The 12241-nt window shown below is 36.2% G+C and overlaps 1 protein-coding gene across 3 annotated transcripts in view; it reads left to right on the forward strand.

Moving 5' to 3' along the window:
• Nucleotides 1–11527, forward strand: part of Rala (Ras-like protein A) — a 70626-nt gene extending 59099 nt beyond the window's left edge. For 2 of the 3 annotated variants that reach the window (XM_083120507.1, XM_083120509.1), the window contains exons 6-7: nt 8299–8415; nt 10330–11527. In XM_083120507.1, the coding sequence (XP_082976633.1) occupies nt 8299–8415 (117 nt within the window). In that variant the 3' untranslated portion in view covers nt 10330–11527. The remainder of the gene's footprint in view (nt 1–8298; nt 8416–10329) is intronic. The other variant, XM_083120508.1, reaches the window with a different exon arrangement.
• Nucleotides 11528–12241: the final 714 nt, after the last annotated feature.

Below are 12241 nucleotides of genomic sequence, written 5' to 3' on the forward strand. Positions count from 1 at the left end.
CCATTATATTCGGGGTCCTCTGCCACCATCCACTTGTTCCCACAATGTGGAAATTATTTTAGTAACTCACTTACATCTTCTTATTATCAACTGAATTTTTTATTTCCCCTAACATGAATTAGTTTTTAAGTTACAATACTTATAGTGAAAGCTTTTGCATTTTGCATAATGTTTGGGTGCATTGTTTCACATTACTTTGTATGGAAAGAGGTTGACAAAGAGTACAAGGATTTTTTTTGTACACATGATCTTTTATCATTTTTAATGTACAAACTGAACTTGCATATTAGAATTGCATAATGCTTGTTTGAGTTCCACTCTATATACTGTCCCTTCCACGTATTTCATGCAGGTATTTGGGGTTCAGATTTTAGGTGAGGCATGGATGTATATTTGTGTCCATTTCACCATTCATCCTCATTGCTATGATAATTTAGAGAAGTAGTAAATTGATGTAAAATAGACAAAAGTACAGTGCACATTATATTGATATAGTGGTACCACAAGGAAAAGAACCTGCACAGAACTGCATATCCCGTACATCATACTCTCACATGGAGGGAATAGTTAAGTGGAGCTGAATGGATGGAGGGTAGATGCTCGAAGGTTGTTTTGTTTGTGGTCACACTGTACATGAAATTTTTTTTTAAAAAATCTTTAAAGATATGCAGAAATAATAGTCAACACAAAGGAGGAAATGTATGGCAGAATTTTAATTGTGTATGAACAGCAGGAACTTGACAGTTATTTGGGATTTGTTGAAAAAGAGACAACATTCCTGAAGACGATCTTGCATTGTGGCCTGTACTTGGCTTCTCTGCCAAAAAAAAGACATGCAAATTGTAATGATTTAAGGGACTGCTTTATTGATTCCATAGCCACCACAATTTTCTCCTGACGGAAAGAAACAAAGTGATTACTATTGAATATGGTCTACTATAACTTGTCTAATGCACTGTTATGTTAAGTGACAAAAGTAGAAAACTTTCATGTTGAGGGGAATAAACAACGCGGTTGATAATATAAGACGTAAACAAGTTACTACTTGAGTTCCCAAGTGGATGGTGGCAGAGGCCACCGAAATTAATAGAACATTTACAAGTACGTTTCGCTGATATATCTTTAGTAACTCATTTATATTATATGTACAGGGAGGTTATTTCAGTCGTTTACCGGGAGAGCGTCGGCCGCTCGGCGGACCCTTCATGCAACAGGTCCCAGCAAATTGCGTTACATACAGAAAGTCCGTAACAGAAACTGCTTGTTTTGTAATTTTTTCACTTTTCACAATTACAGTTACAATTGCCTCTCTTCTCAAAAAGCTCAAGACATTTGTTGCAACACTACCATCTACCAAGCTGCTACAATAGAGATTTTGTATTTAGTAAAGGGTATATGTTGCATTAGCATGCACCTTTAAGTGCATCATTATATGCAAATAAGAACAAACTGTCTGGGGTTCTAAGGTGTTAGTCTCCAGTTTTAAACTCTAAAAATAAGCATGTCTGAATGTTCACAAGGAATCTCATGACTGTACCATCCACCATGCTGATTAGACCTAAACTGACTCAGTATGTCTTGTGCTTTCATTTAGTACCATGCATGTATTCTGCTTACACTGGTTTATATTAATCACACCCTTGAAAATACTGTATTTGTTAGCTGATACAAATGGTAATCCCTGATCCATACCATTGATGGCTTCCCCATCTTCCCTTTTTGTTTTGATCATAGAAGATCTTTTGAAATTGATATGCTTATTGTCTGTGATAGTCCACAAACTGATCTCTGGCATGTTCATAATATTCAAAAGCGCAATATTTCAGCTTGTTCAGCCATTTGTAATCAGATATATTAAATGGCACGTATTATAAATTTAGCAGTGTTTGCACAACATAGTCTATATACGTACATAGTATTTTAATAAAATCTCTTAGTCGTGTGTATTCAAGGTCTAATGTTATTAAAAGTTCACAATTGGAGACAAAAAGTAATAATTGTATTGTTGGGTCACATTTAATGCAGAAGTGACTTTTAGTGTAAACAAATTATTTGAGTAAGATGAGGTGTGCTCGACATGTGTTAACCTTTACAGTCCCGATCAGTCATATGCTGACGGATGGCATTTTTGGTCACAGTCCTGATCAGTCATGTGCTGATCGATGGAGCAGAATCTTTTCTCATTTTCGTTTTCTATGCTTACGACTCAAAGTGCGTGGAACTTGAAACCAAGAGTAGATATGCATCGACAGCGACGCTGGTGCTCATCAACTCCCTAATGACGCCAGCAGCAGCTGCTAAATTTACACCTCCTCTTTGTCTGCGCAGTAAGAGGCATCGAATGACAAAGCTCACAGAAGTGATTTGGCGCCGTTGTAAATGCTTGTTTACAATCTCATGCCTTGCAGGAAAGGGATGTATGAGGAAATCATTTTTGTTTTTTTTCTTCGGATGACAAAAGGCATTAGGAACAAAACAAATACTGAATTATAATGTAGACATGTGGTTGCAAATAGGACATAGAATTTGTTGTTTGTCCCATGTCTCAACAGGGAGGGGCAAAATTTTGTCTTTTCTTTTTTTTAATTTTCACATTTGAAGTCACGAATAATAACAAATACATACAGATAGCAACACTTCATCTTTTCTATGTCAAAGTACATTTTATTCTTAGTAAAATGTTTCTTGTTCCACTAATCTGCCATAGGAAGGAAGCTATAACAATTTTTGCTAAACCTTACAAAACACGTTTAAATGGCATGGGACAGAGGTAAAAACTGCATAAGTGCCACGGGACTTTAAAGGTTAATAATTAAGGTCATGTGACTATTGGCTATACAAGGTATTTCGTTGTATCTGTAATGATTTTTTCTACATATAACTAGAGGGAAGTACTCTTAAGACAGCCATGTCAAATTCGTGGACCTCATGCGACCCCCAGCATCTCTTAATGTGGCCTGCCTTGGCCCCACTATATTTCATGCATACAGAACTACCTATACAAATGAAGTTGCCTAGCTTTTTCTTTTCTATTGAAACAAGCCGCGACTCATCTGAACTTGAGCAAACTGGCCTATTTTCTGTACTCTTGATGATTAAGCAAGTTGATTGACAGGTTAGTTCTGAACTTGCTGGCTGGGGAGGAAAGCATGTATATTTTATGTCGCCCATGAGTCTGTTTCATGATTGTGAAGGATTTGTCTTGGAAGTAAAGTCAGTTTCTGGAAAAGTTTCAGATAACTGTGTCGCTGCTTAAAATTTGTGAGATAATAAATGGACTATAAAAGAGGAATATAGAATATTTCACATGAAATGGGAGATTGCGTAGTTTTGTTCTGAAGTGAACAGTGATTAATACAGTTGAAGAAAGGATTGATGACTTAGCAGGGGATATCAAGGAACAAATGAAAGCAAAAATTGCTGGTTTTGTTGCCTTTTCGCTTGCAATAGATGAAAGTAAAGACATCTGTGGGGTAGCTCAGTTAGCTGTATTTATTTGCAGATGTGATTCTCCTCTCAATGTGACAGAAGAACTGTTTGACATAATTCCTCTCCGTGACACAACTACGGGAGAAGATATTTTTAAGGAAGTAGAGGCCATTTTGCAAAGGTGCAGCAGTTATAATTTCAGTCATTTCTCAACTCTGGAATACCAATGGTCAATCTGTGAACCTGATTTAAACCAATACTGGTCCAAAGTAAAAATACTACTAGATGGATTTGAAAACTGGTTTCAAAACTTCAAAGAGTGCAAAGGGCAATTTTCTTGTTCACTGTTCCCTTTTCTTTTGATGCTGCATGTGGAACAGGGTGACTAGCGACCGGGAAAATCTGGAAAACTGGGAATTGTCAGGGAATTTAAAAAATCTTGAAAAGTCAGGGAATTTAACGAGAATTCAGGGAATTTTAATTTCTGCATGAATTAAGATTTTTAAATTATTTCAAACTTATCAAAAGTCGTGTGAATTCTTGAGTAACAGTAATTTATCAAAATACTATTTCAATAAATTTTTCAGTAGAGCCTGTTGTAAGTTTGTTTGCTGAGTTAGTTACCTTGCGCTTCTTTCCTCCACCACAGATGCCAGCACGCACCAATGTATAGAGACTATAGTTGCCGAAGTGAGCAAAAGCAAAGAGATCTCATCAAATAGTTTTAAGGTAGTGGAAGACCACATCAAAGATCCCCTTCTTCCAGCAAAATTAGAGTTTTTTAAATCCCTGGCAAATGACATTGAACCATTTTTACAAGAATTCCAGTCTGATTTACCATTGACACCATTTCTCTATTCAAGTTTCGGCAACATTGTGAGAACACAAATAGATCGAGTCGTGAAACCATCTTTCCTGCAGGAAACTTCTTCAGTAAAAGTCTTATTGTAAGTAATGCACCCAAAGGATGTAAAACTTGGAATTGCAGTGAAACGTGCATTAAGAAACGCAAAGAAGCTATCTGATTTAACTATACTGCAATTCAAAACTGATTGCCAGAATGCCATAGTGAAATTCACCAAAAAGATCCAAGAAAGATCTCCATTGCAATACAGTCTGACCAGATATCTTTCCTGCTTTGTTGTAACTAATCTCAGTGTTGCATCCAAAGGATGGAGAATCTTCTTACAATTTTATTGGGAGCTAAGTGGAAGTCAAGCAAAAATGTAGATGCAACACTGAGACAGTACAAATCTGTATGCAGTAAGAGTGAAGTACAGTTAAAGTGTAAAAACTTCGCAAGGAAAGCAAGGCTGGACCACTTTTGGAGAGGAATCCCTTCCCACAATGATGCAGCAAATGTATTGGAAATCTTAAAGCTTGTTTGCACATTATCCCACGGTAATGCAAACGTTGAGCGTGGGTTTTCTGTTAATGCAGAGTGTGTAACTGATAATATGAAGGACGATCTACTCGTATCATTGAGATCTGTGTATGACCACATTTGTTCAATTGGTGGCATACAAAATTTAGAAATAACAAAACCCCTTATTCTATCAGCCAGAAATGCACATGGGCTATACAAGGATGCAATGGAAGAAAAGAAGAAGCAGCTGGATGCAGTGAGGACTGGGGCAGCGAGGAAGAAAGAGAATGACCAGAAAGTGAAGGAGCTGGAAGCAAAAAGGGCCCACTTACTTGAAGAAACAGGCTCAGGTCCTTGCTGAAGAAATTCAGAAACTTAGTGAGAAAGGTGCTGCTGTGCTATGTGTAGATAATGTAAATATGTTTAGACAGACTGCTTATTTGTAAATAGTGAAGAATTCTGTATTGATGATAGCTTAGAGTGAATGAGTGCAACTATGTAATCCCTGAACTTTAATAATTGCAGCTTAAGGTAACCTTATTTCAGCTAATCACTTGTGAATACATTCATTCATCTTCCAGGGTAGTCAGGGAATTTTACTCGGGGCTTTTGCTAGACATGCTGTGGAAGTCCAAACCTTCAAAAGTGACTTATTGAATTGCCATGCTGTGCAATATTGAAAGAGAAATATCACGAGGTGGTGTTCCTAAATTTTTCTCATCTCCCAGATCAGCATCCTTGAATAAGCGATTTTGCTGTAAGAATTTTAAAGGTGTTTGCCAGCACTTAACTTTGTGAACAGCTGTTTTCCATTATCAAGATCAATAAAACAGCACAACGATCAAAAATGGCTGGCAGCTGGTCTCCGTGGCAGTGATTAGCGCAACATGTTACGATGCCAAGAGTCCCTGGTTCGAATCCCAGTCTGGGCATAGTTCCCAAGTGGTCTCCGAAATTAATAGAACATTTACAAGTAAATTTCTCGGATATATCTTTAGTAACTCGTTTACGTCTTACATTATCAACCACGTTGTTTATTCCCCTCAACATGAATAAACATAATGTTAAAAGAGTAACTGACAAAACATTTTTTGTTTGCATTAAGAGTTCACTGCTCACAAAAACATAATGCGCACATTGAGAAGCTAGTTTCTAAAAATAAAGAAGGTGTAAAATCTCTGGCAAACCAAACTAGAATTGTCCATGTACGGTAAAAAAAAAAAAAAAAAAAGGTAAAGCTCTCCCCTGTGCATAGCACCACACCATGAAGGCGTGTGGGGGTAACGCCCCACACTTTCTTGATCCGGTCGTGAGTGGGGGTGATGTGATCAGCATCACACCCCTGACCGCCTTTACCCCCCAGGGTTTCCCCCAGGTACCCATGTTATTCGACGCTGGGTGGGCACCGGGGCCGCTTCCAACGTTAGAAAAGTTCCCGGATTTGAACCGGCTGGGGATCGAACCCGGGACCTTTAGCATGGTAGTCAGACGAGTTACCGACTGAGCCACCGCGGCCACCATGTACGGTTTCTTGCCAAAATGTTTTCACAGTTCTATCCAAGAAAAAAAAATGTAAAATACAATTAATTTTTCATTATAGTTATACAGTCACGTAATTGTGTAAACATTCAGTTTGAATTAGGGTGGTATGTAAATGGGGTGAAGAGAATTCTTCCATGTCCTTCCTGTTGCTAAATTTAACTTGGGGCTACTCTCTATCTTCTGGTGGTTTAATTAATGGTCCACTTATTATTGGGGGTATATTAAATCTATTGATTGTGGATTATATAGAATGGAATTAAGGCTGAGGATTTTGGGTCAAATCCACATTCGAAAGGGTATCTTTTTTCTATATAATTTATATATGATACTGCAAGTTAATCAGACTGAAATCTTTCCCCCACCATCAGGGGAGAACCTTTTAGTTTTGGACTTCAAGGAGTTGGGGTTCGATATGTGCGGCCCGGAGAGTTTTGACATTATCGTTATGCAGCCCTATTTACGAATTGAGTTTGACGTGGCTGCTCTAAGATAATACATCCCTATAGGACTTGAAATTTGAAATACTCGGACGAAATATAGAATTAACATTATGTTAAGGGTGAATATCATACATATTTTTTATGCAATTAATGTTTTCAATGTATTTATCTTAATGCATGTGAAACTCGCAAATACTCATATTTTAGTGTTTGCAGAATTCTAATTTTAGTACACTTAAGTAAATTCTAGTTTTTTTGGACTTTTAACCACTGTTATTTAAAAGAGATTTACCAACGTTTCGGAGGCTGCATCTGCCTCCGTCTTCAGGGTAGCGTGTCTAAATGGTTGCCTTGGAGGATTATTCTAGGCCACCTAGAATAATCCAAAAGTCCAAAAAAACTAGAATGAATAAATCACCACTGATTAGCTACTTAAGTAAATGCAAAACATGTGCCAAAGCCTTTTAGATTTTGAAGTATAATATTAGGGTAAAAGTTTTTCATCTTGATCATTGCATCTAGCAGATCCTATTTGATAGTAATTGTGTTGTGAAATGCCTTTATCACTTGCTAAAAATATAAGATCTGGATTTAAGTTGTTGAGTATTAAAAAAAATAAGCAGAGTTTTTCCTAATTTGATTATATTTAGACTAAATAAAATTATTTTGGTCATACTTGTGACCGACCGTGTTGAAGTAAATAAGGTAGGCAAATATATTAAAGAAGCTTTATTTTTTCTTCAAAGTGTTGAAGAAAAGTTTAAAAGATTATCTCCATAAATAGCTTCTAATACAACATGTTGAAACAATATCTGCATGTCTTAGCCTGTCTGTTAGCAGGAATACATAGAGCACATGCGTAAGTAAAACTGTTAAAAATATAGGATTTTGGAAGGCTAACCTGCATTGTAAAACCTGGTGAGTAGGGCAGTTACATGCTGGCTGTGAAAAGAAGCACACCTCCTCACATGATGTCATGGATGATCATAAGTGTTACCAGACATTCATACTATCTTTTCTTGAGTTGATGCCCAGTATTAATTAAGATTCCACAGTCATTGTTCTACTAAAACCAGAATACTAAAAACTTGAAGTAATCTAAAAAGACAGTGAATGTGAAAATGTAATTTATTTCTGGGCATCTACTGCACATTGCATATACGAAAAAGAAAAGATATCAGGAAAGCGTGGCAACACTTATCTTCCATGACATCATGATTTATAAGCATCAGCTATGACATGTGCTTCTGCTCACAGCTGGTATGTTGTGCTCCACCTACTTCCCTCACCTATTCTTACACTGAGCCGGAAGCTTTCGAAATGTGAGATTTTGAAGTTTTACTTACACGTGTGCTACTTATTTTTTATGTTCCTGCTTACAGACAGGCAAGACATAAGTAGATTGATATCTATGGGGTAGTGAACGTTTTGTGGTATGCTGCAGCACTAAAAGAGAAGTGAATGCTTTTGAAATGAAAAAAGGAAGTGCTGCTGGAGCTAATGATCGAGTACACATTCCAGGTATTTTTCGACTTGATGCGAGAAATTCGCTCCAGGAAGATGGAAGATAATAAAACGAGCAATGGGAGAGGGAAAGACAAAAGCAAGAGGAAGAAGCTGAAATGTTGCATATTATAGGTTGGCCATCAGATTAATTTGCTTTCTCGTGCATGGCATGGCATGTCATTCCCTGTAAAAACAACAAAAAAGGAATATCTGTATGTAGTGTTGAACACCATTGTGTTGATGGAACTGCAGCATGCATGCAATGGTTGTTGCCCTTAACAGAAAATACAGGTGAATGGTGGGACTGTGTGGTGGGAGAATTGTGTAGATAACGGTGCTGATTGTTTTAGAAATGGGGTTGCAATATGTAGTGTTAGTGTATATAGCATTCCTGCTAGGCAAGTGCAAGAGCCCAGGCTATAGCCTGGGTCATTTTAAGAAGCATTGTTAATACTAATTCTGCAATACATTATAACCATCCTTGGGCTCATGTGCAACTAAACCTTGACGTTGATCACATTAGCAATAAATAATAACAAATGTTACAGACCAAAATCAGCAAATTTTGTTTCTGCTTGTGAAGTGAAATGTAGCCTGTTGCCGGAAAATGAAAGACAAAGACACAGAAAGTGATGAAAATGAGAGAAAAACATTGCAGAAATGGTCCGCCTGCTATCATAGTATATACATGGTAATTTCATTACTAATATATTAAAGTACATCATCTTCCTACCAAAACTTCTTGAGTGGAAGCCATTTCTTGCGGATCGCTTTGCGGTAAAAGCATTTGTATGGGCAAAACATGCAGCCAATGTAAATTAAACATTAGAAAGGGGTTTAATAGCGTAAGGCAAGAGAAGCAAAAGTTTGAAAAAATATCCTGAAGCGATCCTCGCACCATGTGATTTGGCTGCACGAAATTCCAATATAGTTAACGTTATTGTTCAAGGAATAAAATCTGGATAAACAGCACATGCAATGATAGGATGTTAGTTACATAAATAATTTTTGGGATAATTGTTTTCTACAAGCATTATGGTGGCTTGTTTCAAGTAAATTATTAGTTCCATCATAATGTTTCCTATTCACTATGAATTGGTTTCAATATCTTCTCTTAAAATTAGGGATTACCTAACAACTTGTAGGGCCTCTTGGGAGAAAATGGTGTCATCTTCCTTGTAGACCCAAGTTGCATGTACGGTGGATACTTGCATCTTTAATCTTGGGATTTTAAAGAATTAGCACTGGATAAGGCACTTGGAATTGATAATTTTTGTATTCTTTGCAGGAAAGGGGTGTTTTATAGAAAGCTGTTACGAGAACACCCTAACCTACCCTTAACTATAATACATTTTCATAGTTGCATGTTTTAGTATTCTTGGAACCAAAGCTATTTATATTTTTTTCATATGCAATTTCTTTGTTTTGCAAACACTCAAACCAGCTAATTCAGTAGTATGTATAATTTTGGATGCAGTTATGTAAAGCAACTGTTTTTTAAAATTTATTATTTTGCACATTTTGTTCCAGATAATAACTGTTACTAAATTGTCTGATGTAGGGTAATGCCTATTTAAGGAGGAACATCGTTTTTGTTATAGAAATTATAAGTAATTTAGATATGCAAAATGTGACTTCCTTCTAGCAGGACTGGGAGAATAAATGCTCAAAAGCAGATTTCATTATATATTAAACATTAGTTGTCTTTGCTTTATAAATGATAGGATATTTGATATACAGCCAATTAAAATTTCGAAATATGAGCTCTAAAATAACATTTCATAAGTGCAAAGGGAATAAATTGTCTATGGCTATTCTTCAAATGGTATATTACTCACTACAATTATTTACATATAATATGAGCACACAAGAATGTAAGATAACAAATTTATAGACCATTTATCATTTGAAACAAAAGGATAAAGCGAGTTATAAACTATGAAGGACAAATTTGTTTTCATTTATTGTGATCCATTTTCATGGCACATTTGTAGTTAGAACTGTGATTACTTCATGTTGTTGTTATTATTATTTTATAATTTGCAGGTTTTTTATGATCTTATGAAGAAGATTGCAGCTAGGAAGGCTGCAGAGAACGATGTGACGAAAAATGAGGATAAGGCAGTTTCAAAGTGCTGCGTGATAATTTGATTTTTGTTGCCTAGTAGACCTAAAGGTGGAATCTACAGAACATATTAAAACAATGATACACAATATGCAAAGCATTCATTCAGAGTATAACAGTAAAAAGCCTTCAAACAGTTATCTTCTACTAATCATTAATATTTATAATGTTTTTTTTCTAATTTTTCTAAAACATGTCAGCTGTGTCGAAGCTTTGATCAGCCAGTACAGAAATCACATTGCTTTAAAGACAAGTGATTATTTTTTATTTTGTACGTGTGCGTGTGTCTATGAATTGGTCAATTTGTGCCTCAGGAAAAAAAATGTCTGGAGCTAACAAGGAAAAATACATTTAACACATCGACAACTGCACATGTATGCACACGCAAGTGAACCAATGTGTTTCCTCCCCCATTTAATATTATGTTGCGTTCATTCTCATGTATTTTCAGTTTTTGTTAAATGTACGGGAAAGAAAATAATGGACCTGAGCCTTGTAATGTGTTTACTGTCAACGTTGCCATTGAAATCCAAAGACTTTTGTAAATGTACTTCATTTTATGTATGTAATATATATATATATATATATAAGGAAAGGCTGGAAACAGCATAAATGTACCAGTGAAATATGGTAGCTGGATGAAAGCAATTGGTATGTCAGTTGTCATAAGTGTATATTATAAAAGTGGGTTTCATATTGCCATTGATATAACTGTACTTTTTTCTGTTGCGGTCCTTTTTGAAGTCGCATAAAACACAATTAATTGTAACATCACATTTACTTATCAGGTTCTCTGGTTTGATCTAGGAATGCAGTCCCTCCTGTCAACCAACCATCAGTTGAGATAATTTTTTAAAAAAATGTTAAATCGAAGTTTTAAAAAAGTTTTGATGGAAAAACTGCAAGAAATGAAGCTGCCAGTATTTTGTTTTACTGGAAGGAATGTGCTATTCCTAGATCAAAAGAAAAAAGTAGCATATTTATACAAAATCAAGTATGTTTTAAAAAGGTACAAAACTATTTATTTATTATTCAACTATTGGATTATAAGCACTTCTTAAGTATATTGAAGAAAAGATGTAGAGAAAAAGACTGTAAAAATACAAAAAAGAATCTCAATTTCTTTTTATCTTGTGTATTTCCATATGAGCAAATGTTACTAGAAAATTTTCAACCATGTAGTTTCTGGAACTTCAGGGCAACATTAATGTGCACACATTTAGAGTACTGCATGGGACAACTTTCGCTTGCTCATACTCGATTGAATCTCGCACGCTTGAATATACAGGGTTTCTATAAATTAGTTATGCAAAAGTAAGCGTTAATTGTGAAGAAAGTGTGTGTGTAACAGAAATGTTTTATACATCAATGAATAAGCATATCTTCAAGTTTTCAATACGTGATCCTTTCATCACACGGCAAATGTCCCAGCGGTATTCGATTTCCTGCCAAATCCTTTGAAGCATGTCTGCATCGATGGTCGCAGCTGCCAGCGTTATCCGGACCCGCAACTCATTGACGTTGCTGGGAAGAGGGGGGAACAAACATAAGTTCTTTAATGTAACCCCAGATAGAGAAATCCAAGGGGGTTAAATCAGGCAAACTAGGTGGCCACGGAATCGTTCCACCACGACCAATCCAAGTCGGTACTTCACGATTGAGGTAGGACGTTACTTCTTTATGAAAATGCAGAGGAAAATGAAATCGGCACCCATATCTTCACGCAATTGTGGCATTAGATAATTCTCAAGCATGTCCAGGTATGATATGCCTCTGACAGTCCATGGTGACTGGCGCAATACTAGAGGATATAAGCAAACGCTCATGCCTCCA

Source organism: Lepisma saccharinum, chromosome 4, assembly GCF_977018435.1.
Source record: "Lepisma saccharinum chromosome 4, izLepSacc3.1, whole genome shotgun sequence".
Lineage (NCBI taxonomy): Eukaryota > Metazoa > Arthropoda > Insecta > Zygentoma > Lepismatidae > Lepisma > Lepisma saccharinum.